This window comes from Tinamus guttatus, unplaced genomic scaffold (assembly GCF_059628265.1).
Source record: "Tinamus guttatus ecotype Peru unplaced genomic scaffold, ASM5962826v1 Tinamus_guttatus_pri_ptg000399l, whole genome shotgun sequence".
NCBI classification, from domain to species: domain Eukaryota; kingdom Metazoa; phylum Chordata; class Aves; order Tinamiformes; family Tinamidae; genus Tinamus; species Tinamus guttatus.
In genome coordinates this window covers 685,118-701,788 of record NW_028288933.1, presented here as the reverse complement: position 1 = coordinate 701,788, position 16,671 = coordinate 685,118, and the positions used below count along the sequence as shown (strand labels likewise).

At 40.8% G+C, this 16,671-nt stretch overlaps 1 protein-coding gene across 4 annotated transcripts in view; it reads left to right on the top strand.

Moving 5' to 3' along the window:
- Positions 1–16,671, top strand: part of PPP1R12A (protein phosphatase 1 regulatory subunit 12A) — a 110,750-nt gene that overhangs the window by 35,189 nt on the left and 58,890 nt on the right. For all 4 annotated transcript variants that reach the window (XM_088531210.1, XM_088531208.1, XM_088531207.1 and 1 more), the window contains exon 2: positions 3,415–3,545. In XM_088531210.1, coding sequence (XP_088387336.1) covers positions 3,415–3,545 — 131 coding nt within the window. The remainder of the gene's footprint in view (positions 1–3,414; positions 3,546–16,671) is intronic.

Below are 16,671 nucleotides of genomic sequence, written 5' to 3'. Positions count from 1 at the left end.
CCTGGCCTTCTGAACACACTTAAGGATCTAGCATGTACAGCAGGCCTCTGCCTTCTCTTCTTGGGGGATCAGAAGGTATTTCTGGGAAAAGTTTCTAATTTAATACTCTTCCCCTGAGATTTAGTGTCTGCCTGTATCAGAAAAAATAACCAGACTTTATTGCTTTTTTTCTCCTTCTTTTACAACAAATTATCCTAGTTTCTAATTTGGCTTCTCAAGCAAGCAGTGTTTTCATGTTTGCACTGCCCCTTGATGGTCAGTTGCGGGGCACTAGCTCGTTCCCATCGAATCCGACAGGGCAGAGGATGCCCAGGAAATGCTCTGTTTCTGCTGAGGTCCAGATACGTGCATTGGGGTTTACCTTTCGAATCTACTGCGATATCAGTGGACTTATAAATAACTTTTGGCATTTAAATATTGCATGTACAGTGTTTTTCCCTGTGTCATAACTTTCAGGGTCCAACATAGAGATTTAGGACAAACTGTCTGGAGGCGGTTTCTGGAAGTGTATCGTGCAGACGTGCAGAGCTTTCCTTCTGGGCTAAGCTGTCAGTCTCCCATGATAGAGATGCTCCTGGCACTTGATAAATACTGCTTTTAGAAGGGCACAGGAAGATAGCCTGATGCTAATGAGAGGAGAAATGGAGAAACAACAAGATAAAACTTCTTTTATAACGTTCATTTCTTGGCTTGCTGATTTAGTACTTGCTGATAATCTAAGGTTTTTTTATATGATGAGTGGAGAAAGTGGTGGTATCGATCGAAGCCCTTTTTGCTAAGGGCAAAAAGGAGGCAAGGGGAAGTAGGGCACATTATGTAAATGTATTTCAGTAACAGGATCAGCAAATTGTATTTGCTCTTCTTCACCTTATGATAGCTGATTTTTTTATTTTATTAGGAAATCTATTATCAAGAAATATTCCAAGAAAACTAAGCGCTGTACCCCAAAATTCTAAAATAGTCTTTGCGTGAAGAAGCTTGCAGGTGGCGGCTGTTAAACCATACAGGGGTTTCCACTTTATTGATTTTGGCTTCTCCAGCTCCTGGTGTCCTTTAATAAAATCGCAGTAACAAGTGCTCAGAAGACGAAATGGGTTATGAGGAGCATAATTAAATCTCTCCAGTTGGATCAGCACTGCCAGTGCTTTCTCATTTGCATGTACGAGTAAACAGCAGTTGCTCTATTGTCTTAATGTATAGAATCGCGCTGATTGCGCATTCACGGGGAGCCCAGATAATCCCTGATAATGCGTTAGAAGAGTATTTGGCCTCTCCTGGTTCTTTCCATATATGGCACAATAAACGGCCCGAATTTGGTCAAACATTTTTAGCCCCTTAGTCATATGTCTTTTTATGTGCTGCATATGTAAGCTTTTGATTCACTTAGCAACAGTATTTTTATGAGTATATCTTGCCAGTTTTTTTCTTACGTATACTCAATAAACAGGCAAGGTTTGCTCTGTGGATGGTTTGTGTCGCTGCCAGATGGTCTGTCCCCCTTTTTTCTTTTCTTCCTTTCTTTTTCTGTTTTCTTGGTGTTGCTAATCCATTTTAAGATATCCTTGTTCACAGGTCATGCCTCTTGGAGGGCTACAACCTCCCTGAGTATGCAGCATTGAAGGATAGCACTGCATACTATATTTATATTTATACTGCTATAAATACTATATTTTAAAAGGCTCAGGACTCTTAAAAGCTTTCTAACACAAAAGGCAATGTTTCTGCTAGGTGTAAAAATCTTTGTTTCTTGAATTTCTCTTCATCCTGAGCCGAACTGGGACATCTTGTCAGTAGTTACTTTTTCCTTGAGTAACAAAAACGCCTTGCAAAGAGAGGGCAGCTTTTTGCTGCAGAGTGTTTTGCTCTCTCATAAACACCGGACACCGATGCATGGAAAGCACTGAAGAGCTTTCTTTGAGCAACCGCAAGTCTCTGTTAGAATATGCTGATAAATCAGATTATTTAAATTGTCTTTTGATATGAGAGGGAGATAGAGCTAAAAAGCTAATTCTGTAATTAAAAAATGGCCTGTGCAAAGGCCGTTATCAAGAGAACTTGAAAAGGTGGGCGGATGACTTCAGGTTGCAGTAGCATTCTCACCCCAAAGCCTGTGTTTTTGCTTTAACTTGCAGGGCAAGTAACATGACCAGGGCACTCTAGGGCTGCGAAGCAGCGAGCGCCGTGTCGCCCTCACGCTCTTGCTGCTGCCTCTGCGCTGCACGGGTGACCATGGAAGTATCAGGAGGGAGGAAAGTTCCCAAGGCCTTCTTGGAAGGCTCAGCTGCTTAACTAAGGCACAGCGAGGTATTTGCAGTAGTGGAATGGGATGTAATTTTCAGTCTTTATCTCCGTGGAAGTATTCTAAAAAGTAAACTCTGTGCCTTGCATTTGAGTCGAGGAATAATCCCCTGGAAGGACGTAGGAGCCGGCAATTTAAGTTTCTATTCCAGCCCTCTGACTCCGCAGCATTGTTGTCACGTTAAGCTCAAAAATTAACGCCAGTCGTGTGGGGTCTGACTGTTCGGAGGCCTCTCGGGCCTGCAGCGCAGAGGGACTTCTCGCCGTGTTGTACTCTGCCCTTTTAAGGGCAGCTGTCTGGAAGTTGGCAAGAAAACACGCCGAGCACCCTGTGAGAAAAATACTGAAACGCAGCGGAGAAAGGCAAAATAGGCAGGAGGCAGAGCCGGAGAGTGGCGGCGGCCCCGCGTCTGCACCACTGCTGTGTAATTAAGACAGACACCGTATATATAGTGTGGGCACCAAAGACACTATCTCTGCGGCGCGCCGAATCCATGCCCGAGTAAGCTTACAAGCAGCAGGGATTGACAGGCTGTGATGAGGCGTGTGATGGCAGAGAGCTCGGCAGGAGGGTCCGGCAGGGTGTCCTCGAGGGGCAGCTGGGCTGCCCCATCCCAACCGCCCGCTCTGAGCAGCGATACTATAAACCATGAGCCAGCTGCTGCCCGCCTCGGTTCAAACACCAAGCACCAGCGTGCGGCGCAACCAGAGCGCTGGCAGCTGGAGCGGCAGCTCAGCTGGCGGAGCGGGGCCTGCCGCCTGGGGGCTCCGCTGAGGGAGCGGGAGGGCAGGCCGCAGGCACTGCTGCAAGCGGTTTGGCTGAAAACAGAGCCCGTGGAGGAAAGCACTTGCTGGCCTTCTTAAACTCTTTGCTTGCATTCTTTCACTTAAGTGTTTATTTATATATTTATTTATTTAACAAACTTGTAATATCTACTGCTCTTCTCCCAAATTGGCCTCTTTTCCAGTCAGATCCCAACAAACCTTGCTGCCTTATCATGCCTGAAAACACTTTTTTTTTTTTTTTTTTTTCCTGAAAATGTTTCTTAAGAATGCACAGTATTGAAAGAACAACTTTAATGTGAACTTACCTCTTCTGTCTTTCTTTCCTTATAGGCCTGTATAGACGATAACGTAGATATGGTGAAATTTCTGGTGGAAAATGGAGCAAATATTAATCAACCAGATAACGAAGGCTGGATACCTCTCCATGCAGCTGCTTCCTGTGGATATCTTGATATAGCAGAGTAAGGCTTTTTCCTCTATATTTAAAATATATGTATTTTGCTAATATGTTGTTGGAGGGGCATCGCAAGCAGATGACATTCTTAAAAGATGACATTTGTTCATTTCTGGGTGCTCTTTGGGCAACTTGTGAAACAAATGCTTTTTTTCATAGTGTTCTAGTTATGAAGTGTGCTGAGTCTATAGCTGCTCATGCATTGCATTTTCTTATCTCTCTAATGCTGGATCTTCTCTATTTACAATGTATAAACGTTTAAGAATGTTCTTCATGACTCAGATGATTTTTTTTGATATTTTCTTCTACAGAGAGATGGTTATTCTGGGGGGCGGAAGTTCAGATTTGCGTTTTACTAGTGGCCTGAGACATCATGCAGAGTTAGGTTTATATGTGGGAAATTGATTTTTGTAATTTGATTTGCAGACTTGATACTTTTTTTTCCAGGTGTGGTATAAATTAGTGACTTCAGCTAACTACTTTGGCTGTGGAACAAACACATATGGCTGAAGTTAGATAGTATTAGTAGTAAAATATGAAGTAAAGCTTACTCAGTGCTTAATTCTATGGCTGGTTTTGGAGATATCCTTGAATTTGCTTGTGGGCCACTGAAGATGTGCTAAAATCAATAATTCCCAGAAGTTGTCTGTCTTGAACTAATGATTGATTAGAGAAAATGTGTGATGTGTATTTTTTACTGTCTACATGTGGATGTTCAGGTTTTCAGCATGCTGTTTTTGCAGTAAAGACATTCTGTAGTATTTCTCCAACATACCTTTGGGTAAACATAGATTTCACTAATTCTACTGTACTGTGTGTAAAGTCTGGTCCAGTATAAGACTTGGAGAAAATATAAGGTAGTGTTTTATCAACAATTAATGGTAGCATTAACAATTTCAGTGTTTTTACATGGAAATTACAAACTCAGGGGGTAGTTAATTGAGGGTCTGTCCTACAGCTATGAAATATATGATTGTTTGACTTGCATGGGAACGAAAAATTCTGGAGACCGTTTTCAGTATTGTTTTCAGTGGGAAAATTATGGTTCTGAGGGTGAAGTGTTTTGTGTGTCTGTTTTATAACCAGGATACTGGGTCATTGCTAACTTCTGTAATGTACCTTTTTACACTGTGCAGGTGTATATATATATATATATATATACACACATACTATATATGTATACACGTACTACAACCTGTTTTGCCTGTACACTGAAAGTGTTAACGTTTTGGTCATACTGTGCAGAGAATTTCCCTACACGCTGAGGTAACACAAGCCTTCCTGCAGTTCAACAGAGGTAAAACACCTGCATTTTTCCAAGATAGGTGGTGCACTTGAAGGGGGGCAGGGGGGAGAGGTTTTTGTTTTGGCATTGCAGCTTAATGTAGGCAGACGTTCAGGGAAATAAAAATGATGTATTCCCTTGTCGACAAGATTTTTTTTTCATATTGACTTTCATATTGACTTAAGCTTATCAGGTCTATAACATTACTGAAGTCTTTTTCATTCCCTCTGTGTTTTCACAGAATTTATCTATGTATTTTCTCTAAATATATGTTAAAGAAATGAGATTATTGGATTATAACACTGTTCGTTTTCTCCTACTCACAGAATGAAGTGATGAGGAAGCTAGTTTTGTAGTTGGACAAACAGCGTTATAGAATGTGAGGAGTTTTGAAGATGAGCTATTGAATCTGATTTCCAGATAGAGAAAAGAGTAACCTGACCTGAATGGAGCAGTGGCCCATGAAGTTGGGATTTTCTCATAATTACTTGCCCAGGATCTCAGCTTCTGATAACTTATAAAATTGACAGCAAAGTTTGCAACTCGGGCAAAACTGGGGGAGAAGGATGATATAATAAATCACTGGAAGTTACAAGTTTGATTTTTATTTGGCCCATAGTACACACAGGGTGCAACATCTGCCTTAGTGTGAAAGCAGCTTTCTTGGAAAGCCGAGGGGACTGTGTGTTGGTGTTGTGTGGGTCTGTATATTTAATTTCAAACGTTATTGCCCAGCCAGGGGCTTCTCACTGCGGGTTGGTCCCTGTCAGCCCCTGTTCTTTGCCCAAGACATACAGCCATACAGCATCTTCTGTCCCATTTCAGTTTTTTGTTACTTTGGAACAGTCTTCCTCTCTTGAACACATTTTTTTTTTTTTAGTATTTGTATATGTAAATGTATAAAAATGATATTACTTCATGCAAAACAGAGCCAGAAAATGTAATTTGTTTTAAAAAAAAAAATATCAGCTGGTTGCAGGTAGAGGATTGTGCTGTACAAGCAAGAACTTCACTGTGGAAGGCAACTGCTCCTTGTCTTGGTTGTTATTTCGGAGATCTACAAAGGCTGAGAGTGCTTCAGCTTCAGCTTACTGGAAATTCTTTACATAGTTCAATTTAAGAATTGCCCACTTAAGTTTTAGTGTTCTTCACTTTACGAGGACTTGTACGTTAACTCACGTGACCATATTGTGGAGATATTTTAAAAGAAAATTCTTTGGTGTTGCCGGAACAGGTGGATTTTTGTGTAATATTCTATTTTCTGTTTTCACTAGTTTTCATTTTTTTCCCCTGATATTTTTCATATATACAGAAGTCTCTACATGAAGGAGGTTCTCCCCCTTCCCCACCATTGCGTTAGCATAGATTCAAACATTAGAATCAAATGCTTAGAAAAGCTATAACACGTTTTAATGCAAGAAGAATTAAACAGCATTTTTTGTGTTTATTTTTAAGATGTTATTTTTGGGGCAGGACCTTAAGTTTACTGAAGCATTAACAAATCTTGTAAAACTAGTTGGGTGGCGATCATGAAATCTTTTTATGTGATTGTATTTCTCGGCAGCTGCAAAGCTATGTGTTTCATTTTCTGGGAATGAACAAATTCCTTTCTAGAAAGCACAAAAATGCAGTAGTCCGGAGAGAATGAAAACAGTGCAAAATGGCATTTAATGAGATTTTAAAATATTGACTCTTACCACTCAGTGCTTTGTATTGTACCAAGATTGATTGTAAAATAAATTTGAGATGGCAGAAATGTCCTTTCTTTTTCAAAAATTAAATTTGTGATAAAAATCTACTTTCCTGTGGGCTCACTTTGTACTATGCCCAGTTGTGACCCTGTAACTGAGTTGTTTTGAGCCTGCTTGCAAGAATTCAGAGGCTGTAGTAGTTTTAGCACTTGAATACAAATCCTCTTTCACCAAAATGGAAGAACATGCTTCTTTCAACAGATGTCAGAAAAGCATTTTTCAAAACTAACAGAATTCCGTGGGACTGATGTTTCATCTGGCAGTTTACTTTTCTGTAAAAAATAAAATATAAAGAGTTGAGTATTTTGAAGTAAGATAAAGGTTTTTATACTCTCCATTTAGAATGAATAATACTAGTAACAACTAAAGAGTTTACTGGGAAAGTTGTTTGTCTGTATTAGAAGCTTCATACATAGCATAATTCTTCTTGGATTGAGGAACATGGGCCCATACGATGTTCAGGCCTAAAGTGAACAATTCCTTAATACATTTCCATTTCCTTCCTTGTCAGGTTGTTTGAAAGAGTGCTCATTTGCTTGGCAGTAACCTTTTTCTAGTTTGCACTTCATTTTAATCCATTTTTCTCTGAAGTCCCTGAAATTTCTTTCCTTAAATACTAAAACTCAAAGTGATGAAGCAAAACTGCCCTGGTCTTGCTCAAATGTATGACTGAGCATGTTCCCTAGCAATAACGACAGCCACTGGCTGCAGATTTTTGCGGCCATTTATTTTAATTTCTTAAATGTATCTGTTTCCCACTGCTGAATTGCTGTGCTTCCCTAATGACTAATAATTTCTGCTTGATAACTGGCGTTTTGAAAATACTGCAAGATTTCCCCTGAGTGCTCCCAACGCTTTGAAGTTTATCTGACATCTTTGCAGCAGCGCACAGGGTTCAGCTCCTCATTTCCTTCTGGCCTCTGCTGAACTGAGCTTATGAATTTCAGCCACCAAATCCATAGGTAAATCGGCCTTTGTAGTCTGGATAAAGTCCAATCCAAAAATGTCCCTTCAGTTTTTGTTGTTGTTGTTTCTAAGGGCGTTACTGCCAGGAGGTTCCTAGTATTTTTTTCAGTGGAACTGGATCCCAAGCTCAGCTACCACCACTGCTCCTTGCTTCCCAGGCTGTCATGAGATTGAAAGTTCTCTCTGTTGAAAATGTGATCAAGCTGTGCAACTTCTGAGATAATAATTCATCAGGAAAAGAAAAAAACTCATTGGTTTTATAATGGCAGAAAGAGGTTTTAACACGGATACTGAATACCTCCATGATTTGCTCGTATCTTAAATGTACAGTTTTGGCCTCCTTACTGGTTGAAGAATAATATGGTGTAATATATGAGAATAAAATAAAGTGAAAAAGTCACTAAAAACACAAGGATTATCCAAAACATTAAATGGTTTCTGTATGAAGAGTATTTCTGTGTGAAGCTGGAAAGGAAGTGTTGAGGGGATTCTGTGTGAAACTGGAAAAGAAGCGCTGAGGGGAGGTGAGGGGCCTCTCAGATCGGGGGTGGATGGAGTTGGTGGTCGTATGGTTTGTCCTTGCAGTCTGAGGATGAGCAGTGTCCAACTTGACCCTTGCAGCTGCCTTCAGAACAAAAGAAGCTGGTTCTGCGTGCAGTGACTAACGCATCTGAGCAGGAGTCTGCCCAGTGTTGCTGTAAATACCAAAACTTCACATGAGTTCAAGAGATGACTAGACAAGTCCAAGGAAGAGAAATTCACTGAGGGTAACAAACTGCATACAAAGCAGGTCTGGTCCAGGAAGTCCTTGCAAGTAGTATTACAGAGCAGCATTGCTTGACCCCACTTTTATTCTCCTTGGGAACGTGCTTAAGGCAACATGTGGAGATGGGCTCGATGGCTCAAGGGACTGACCTTTGATCTGACTTAGGATGGTGATTTCTGTGTTTGGGAAGCATGTCTGATACACATAGGTACAAATACAGATCCCAAGACTTAGCAGAGCTTCAACATGCATCTTTATTTAGCACATTTTAAAGGCTGAAGCCTGAGCTGGACTGTCTGAGAGTGACCAGTTTCTGAACTCAGAACCTCCCCCTCGTTCTAGAGACGCAGTTATTTCGGAAGCCAACAGCAGCCGGACTGTTCCTGCTGCGCTAACGCCCAGCTCACCCCCGTCTCTTCCTGCCCGGAGCTTCCGCTTTCCTCCTTCCCTGAAGGTGCAAAGGTGGTTGTCAGAAGCCTCCGTGTAACTGCAGCCTTGCTGCTGTCACCCATCCCTTTCGCCAGCGTCCAGCCGCCCTAAGCAAACCCGACCAAACCCGTTTGTCACCACAACTAGCCTTTGCGCTAAGACGGCTCTATTTCAGTAACAGCCCATTAAGCCTGAGTGACATCCTGCAAGCCCTGATGCAGGGTTTACCTAAAGCTCTGGTCGTCCAGCAGGACTACGCAGGGTGACACCTGCACAAGGGGGTCTCTGGAGGATGATCGGAAGTTCGGATTTGTGGCCGACGGATTGGTGGCCTGATATAAAATGTCAGGCCAACTAACATGAAATTTGGACAAACAGAAGTGTTTCTAGGTGAACAAAAGGTTTTCTCAAAATACAGGGTGGTGCTTGAAGCACTGAAAGGAAAGATTCCCTGGAAGAGTAAAGTGAAAATGAGAAAAGTCTAAACATGAAGGTTGGCTCAGAATATAAGGAAAGGGCTTCAGAAAGAGACACTTCAGGAATAAACATGTGGCAAAGTAAAAGTAGGGAAAATAATATTTATTTTCAGGCAAAGAAGAATGATTTTTCCAGAGAAATGACTGACAGCTTACAAGCTGATACTGGTCAAGATGGAATGTTTGTTCTGAAAGCTGTGAAAAGGTCACTGAAGGCTTTGGAGGATGGTTTCAATTAACCCCTTTCTATTTACTCCCTTGATGCTTTCGGGAAGAACACTTAAAAAAAAGTTTAAAAATATTGCAAGACTGTCTGTTTGTCCAAATAATGGTAACTTCTGATGTGGGAGAGAAAATATGCTAATATAATTCTGGCTTTTTTAAAGCAAAGTTTTTCCTTTATCAGGAACATAAAAGTTTCTCCTCCAAACTTTTCTCCTTGCAAACATTTGCAAGTTTAAGTGTAAATTTTGTTAGAAAAAAGAATGGAGAGACTTGAAGATTGGCAAACTGGTATCTGTTGGCATTTGCTTTTGCGAAGCTGTACGGTGGCAATGTACTATTTTCGACATGTTTTTGCTGCAAGTATGAACCTAGGAATAACTGCTAGATGAAAATTTCTTTTTAGATTATGGAATCTCTGGAATTGTTGGTATTGCTAAATATAGTATTTATTTATGTATTTAATACAGTATTTATTTAGTTATATAAAGATAGTTCACAGTAAAGGGTTTTTTTAGCATTGTGGTTTTCTAGGAGAAAACATGGGTGGTGTCAAGTCGTCACTCCTTTGCATCTCATTTTTTACTTACCTTTCAGTTTTTACATAAACTTTCTTGTCTAATGTGAGTCTGAGCCTGCTCCGCAGCACACAGCAGACTTTCTAGCAACCTTGAAGAAGCTTGTGCACCTACTTCTCTTTTTTCACCACTCTGTGTTTTGTGGCATATCCCAATTCACGTCATTTCAATACAAGTGACTGTATCTGTGTTTTTTTCTAGTCTTGCTTTCCCTTACTGAGGCAGGATAAAAGCTGCTTGAATTCTTCTAAAATCCATGTAAATGCAAAGCCATCTCTGTAGATATGAGGCTGTTCTACAATGCTGAGAGTTGTTTGGAGGCAACTCACAGTAAGCTATAAACATGTATTTTTGTTTATAAACAGGTATGACAGGACAGCAGAAAAGCATGAAAAAGGAATCAGTCGATTACAGAGGACAAGTAATAAATGTTAGTGGTTAATAAAGAGCAAGAGTTTATCTTGGAAGAAATAAGTTTTCAAGGAAGCTCAAGGGTGACTGGTCAGATGGAGGGAAGCAGCTGCTGTGAGTGGAGCTGCTGATACTCACCTGCAGAGGTGTCAGGCAGAGGTCACTCCTACCAGGTGCTGCCAAAGCTGCATTACCACAGTAGTGTTGCTCAATGTGGGATTTGGTTGTTATGTTATTGCATAATAAGATGCTAAACACAGAGATAAATTGTGTAATGTAATGATTATTTTCCGTTTCAGTGCAGTAAAAAGCTTTTTCAGAATCAATAATGATTTAGGTTTTTCTACTATAAATGCCACCAATGTGGCTGCTGGAGGAAGACTCCAACACTCTTGGAGTCTGCAGAAGAGTTATACTCTCCTGCAAGCGCCTATCAACCCACAAGGTATTTTTCAAATGTAAGCTCTATTTTTGCACTGTAGGGTGCAGTTTTGTGGTCTAATGTGCACGGTTGGGAATGGTAGTGGAGAAGAGTTAGCAATTTTAGATAAAACTCGTCTTTCTGGAGAAGAAAATGGGAAAAATAATTGTGGTTGAAAAAGAATGTGCATTTTTATTGTCAGATTGATAATGTTTTTGGACAATGTCATACTTAACATGGTGGTCTGATAGCTTAAAATTTTTGTTCATTCTCTAGGAATTGAAGGTTTTTTGAATTTTGTTTTGTTAAGGAAATTGTACAAAGTCTTATAAGCATTTACTATAAAAATTCATATGCTCAGGTTGGAAAACAATCACTAAATTTTGATTAGTCAGCACACAAAATATTTGTTAATTTTTTTTTAAACTTCCAGTAAAGGGGTGAAACTTTGTTCATGAGGTATATGGTGAAATTAACTGTTGAAAAATACTTCAAAAATACTTTGGTTGTTTCAGTTTATATTTGTTTTCTGTTGAAGAAAACATTGAAACAAGAAAACATTGAAAACCCTGGCATACCTGCCTCCATCTCTTTTTTATGTGAATAGGTTATAGCGTACGTCTGCTTCTCCAGCTTGCTTTGTGTTTCCTGTTTTCCTGTTCTGACTCACTGTTTATCTCCACCCAAACACCGCTGTGCCACCCCTCGCGTGGCTTTCCTCTGTACTGATACTGCAAGGTGTGGAGGCTCTGGTCACGCTTCGGATGCCCCAAGTAGGAAATTTTCCTGTTCAGTGTTTGCACTGTTGATGTTTATGTGGCCACCTACATATAACTATTTCTAGAGCTTATTTTTGTCTTTTTTCATAGCTTTATTGGAAAACTGTTTCTTCTCCAGTACTGTACACCAACGGTGAAAACAGATGCGATCCTAATTACAGCACTTCTTGGGGTGGGTGAGTTACCTTGCAGGCTAGGGAGAGGCAGCAATGTGCGCACCTCTGTTTCTCATAGGTACATTTGTGTTCATAGAGTGTTGTCTTCATAGATGTGCTTACATGATTTATATATGTATATATATTAATATAAACAGAAGTATTGTTTGCTTAGGAGGATTTTTTTTTTCTATCCATGAGCAAATAAGCGTTTTTTTCTTATCTCTGAACCATGCTATTCCAAGATGCGTACAAAGTTCTTGTGGCGTTGGGAAGAGAGAATCAGAACAAGCTGGATTATTTTCATTCTGGAAAAATTCCCACCTATCGAATGGTATATTTCTTAAAAAAAAATTGCAAATCAGTCTGTAATTTAAACAAAAGTTGCTGAACTCTACATTGGATCAGTGAAAAGTCAAGAGGAAATGTCATTGTCTTAAAATTCTTTGGCCGTATGCATTTCAATGATTTTTTTTAATTATTCATGTTTTTTAAAGATATCTCCAGCTATCTGAAATTTTCAAATGATATATTTTTATTATATTTAATTAACATAAATATATGTTCATTTCTATCTTGTGACGTACACGGGAACAAAGAACATGCAATTGCATCAGTGATCTGCAAGAAGAAAGCTTAAGTGCTGCCTTGGGTCTCCTGTTGGTATCAGTTGGCTTCAAGTGTCACATTCATGTATTTTAGTGAAAGTAATTATCTGCTTTTGCTAAGTAATCCCAAATCACTTTATTTCACCTGGTATTTTGGTAAAACTGCTGCTAGGAGTGAACATTACTACTTACAAGGAGTGGTGGCTTTGTTTTTGTGAGATATGTGCATATGTCTGGGAATTTGCAAAGAAATGTAACTTCAGGAATGGCTGTGTCCCCAAACAATAGTGAACTGGGGAAAGCTGGAATTGGCAGTATGCAAATATGGGACTTCTAGTTTGATATCCTTCTCATTTAAATGGTGTCATAGAAACCTGTTTTTTTAGCTCCGCCTTTATTCAGTTCTCAGTGTTTAGAGACAGATGGTCGAGGCACAACAGGAACTGACAGCACAACATGGTGTTTTGAAAACTGCCTGAATAGGAGTTATTTATGAATTTAACTTAATTGTTTCTGAAGTTTCTTCCATATCAGTCTTAAAATTATGCAGGACGAAGTAATCTTGGTCCAGTAAAACATGTATGGTTCTTATTCCCATCTTAGGAGTGGATACTTCGTTTTCTTCAGAACATCTTGCGATAGGATCAGGAGGAAACACGGCAGCAGGAGTAATTTGCTGTACAGAAAGAGGAGTGAGGGCAATTCTGTAGAGACTGTAGCTCAGAAGAGCGAGGCGGTTCCTCCTCGTGCCCAACACGGGCCTTGTCCTCTGGGCACCAGTTGGCAGCAGCTCGAGGTGCGTCATACGTTCCCCATGTGCTGCCATGTGTCCATGAGGCACCTGCCTCATGCTGCCTGTTTCTGTGGGGCAAAATGACACTTACAGGTGTGAAAATGGCTCTTCAAAGCAGCAAAATTGCCACATGCAACTTTTCTTTATCAATTGCTCCAGCAAATAGGATGTTTAAGTGTGAATGTGGCAGTAGCGAGGCATGGGATGGGGGGGGTAGCTACCTCTTTGCTTGCCCTCCAGTGCTCTCTCTGCTGTAGGTAAAACCCCCAACTTTTAGAAAGCCACTTGTGTTGATGGCTGAGGGCACGGTAATGTTCCCGTGAGAGTCTGGTATGGTTCACTGACACTCTTCTGTAGGGATTATCAAAGAAACTGAAATTCCCGTGCTAGTCAAACCACTGGAAAGTATCCTCCAAATCAAGTGTTACAGTTTTAGCGTGCTTTGGCTTAAAATATGGAGAAAATTTGAAAGAGCAGCATTAAATTTTTAATTATAATTTTTAGAATGGAGCTTGAAAACTTGATAGTTGAGGCCAATCTCTTCTTGATGTTTGTATATAGTAACTCGAAGAATTCACGAAGATGCACGTTCAGAAGCGTCCTGAGATTTTCCATGATCAAATCAGTTATGCCGTTCTGTAATTCTAAAAACCAGAGAAGGCAGCTGAGGCAATATATTCAGAAGAGGCCTAACTTTTAAAGTTTGCTTTGATGTCCTGTGACTGTGGGGCAGGTTTCCCCCCGCGTGTGATTGATTGCGCAGAGCAGCTCGCTCGGCGCCTTTGGCTCTGCACTGCCGCCCGGGTAGAGGCCCCTGTTGAGGGGCGAAGGGGAGGGAAAATGGAAGCTTGCCTCCCCTGCAAAATGGGGATGATTTCAAAACTGGCAGGTCGAGAACACTGGTTAGTAATCTGCACATTTAGAAAGTTGCTCTCTTTATTTTCCCTGGAAACACTCTTACTTTCCTTAGGGAGTTCTCGCACAGAGCGCGGGCAGTGATTGCTCCTGAGCTGGCCCAGAGCAGCAGCCTTGCGCTTGCCACCGCCACAGTGACCTTCAGGTGCAGCCAGTGCTCGCAGTTGATGATAGCCCTAATGGCTTGGCAAACTGGCTTCCCAATACCGTGAAGTGGGGCAAGGTTTGTACGTGAACGCGTGCCCCGTTTCCTGGGCCGTGCTCAGGGGCGCCCGGCGCGGCGCTCCCTGCGCCCAGGCTGCTGCTCGCGACTCCCACTGTGTAGCCGACCACAGTGACAGCCCAGGCTCTCAAGGAGCTGCTGCCTGAGCAAGGCTTGCGTGTAACCCCCCTTCTTCGAAAGGAGGTGTCCTCCTCAGTTTACTGTCTCTGTGGGTATCTTGTTAATAGAATTATGCAATAATTTTGTCAGCTGTAGAGTATTATTTTTCTAATTGCAAGCGTAGGCAAAGCTCTTGGATAAAATTTTTAACTTCTAGCGCTGGAGCGCTTGGATATATTGTGAGTTTTGTGCAAGTGTAGTGATCTCAGAGGCTTATTCTTGATCGTCTCAAAGCTACTGAGATTCCAGCTCTATGTGAAAGCTGTTGAAGTGCATTTTTCATAAAGCACTGGTAGAGAATCTCGGTTATATAATAATTATTTAAAGTAAATTCCGCCCCCCCACACACCTTTATAGTTTTTTATTTCTTCCCAAGGTTGCTCATTTCCAGTTTATACTTTAAAAGAAGCTATTGAGGAATATCTAGCAGGGTTTCCTAAAACACACATTTCAAGCAAAGTATTTTTACTTTTCCAAAACAAGGGTATCCCAAAGCAAACTTGTTCTTCCAGTCTTACCCCCGCCCATATATACGTGCATGGGATGTCAAGGCAGAAGTCTTGGGAAGAATTTCATTGTCCAGTCTTATCTTTCCTGGTATTCCCAGGGTGCAAGTCTTCGTGCTCAGGTCACAGGAGTAACTTAGAGAGGTGCTTTTGGCTTGCATATCAACACTTGAAAGCTCTAGCTCCGTAAATAAACATGGAATGGATGAAGCTATGGTTTCTTTCTTGCTAGTTTATGTTTTGAATGTAAAGAAAATATGAAATTTCCTTAAATAGATGAAATTTCGAGATGGAATACCTGCTTAATAAAGATGAAAAGGCAGTTATTTGCTTTTATTTGGAGACATGAATGGCTGTTCTTTTTTTAATGCATGCATGCATACATGCACAAAGCAATGATCTCTTGCATGTGAAGATCTCGGCGCAGGCTGCCAGAATAACTGAAATGTCGTCTATGCCTGTATTTGACGTCATGCTGTTGGTTTCAAGTAACATTTACTTTGGAGTGCAATTTGGAAAGTGATTTAAAATTAATTAAAAAAAAATTTAAACATGTAAAAAAGGACAAGACCTTCTGGCATTTATGTTGGTGGTGGTGCTGGCGTGGAGTCGTCCCGTCCTCCCAGTCCCCAAATCTGTCCCCTTTCTGGCAGTAATATGTGCCCAGGCGGCCTCTTCTCCCGAAAGCATTGCTTTCGTTACCAAGTTTAAATGACTATCTTTAAAACAGGTGAAATTTGAGTAATTTGTTTAAACTGGAGAAGAGCTCCAAGCGTCTCTGTTGCATTAATAATTTGTTTGGGGGGATCAGCTAGGAGCTGGGGGAGGCCTGAGCGACGAGGCCAAAGGGAAGGGACCCTCACCCTCAAGGTGTTTGCACTTTCCAGGGAAGGATGCTGCACTCCATCCTTTCCCCTCCCTCTCCCATCCTTTTACATCTTGTGAACTCAGGACAGGGCCCCAGATGCATCACGTGTTTCTTCCTTTGATCCAGCAAAACCAAAATCCTGTGAGCATCCACAGAGAAGAACTCGGATCCTGCTCCTGTCCTACTAATCCCCTAAGCTCTGTTGATCTGATTTTGGGCCCTAAGCGGTGGCTGCTTCTTTCACGTTCTACTTTAGAGGATCATCAAGTTTTTCATACACCTAAATAACGATTGTCTGATGTGTCTTCCTAGGTTCATTCCCTGCTCTTTCCGTGCCTTGCTCCTTTTATCTTTTCTAGAACGCCTTGACCTGATTGAAGGAAATGCAGCTGCTTCAGGGTGATGTGTATTTTCCTTACACAAGTAGCGTTTGTTTTACCATCTAGGTGTTAGATAGAAAGAGGTAAAATAGATAGAAAGAGGTAAAAATCAATTCTTTTTTCGAATGTGACTTTTTTTCATATCTAAATTGGACAAGGCAAGTTGAAAAGTGTATGAACACAGATTTGGGGTATTTAAAAAGGTATTTTTGTCAGTGATAATTTTGATTTTGAGTCCAAAGACTTAACTGTGTAAGATTTTATTATTTTTCACATTCTCTCTTCATTTTTCCTTATTTTAATGTACATATTTATCTCCCTTGTTCTTGCCTCCACCCAGCCTAGCTTTTATTCAGAATGTTACCTAAAATGCTATGAAATTGTTAAAACAGTAGAACTAGTGTTGTTGAGAAATGAAAATTAATTTGAAGTTACTTTCGAT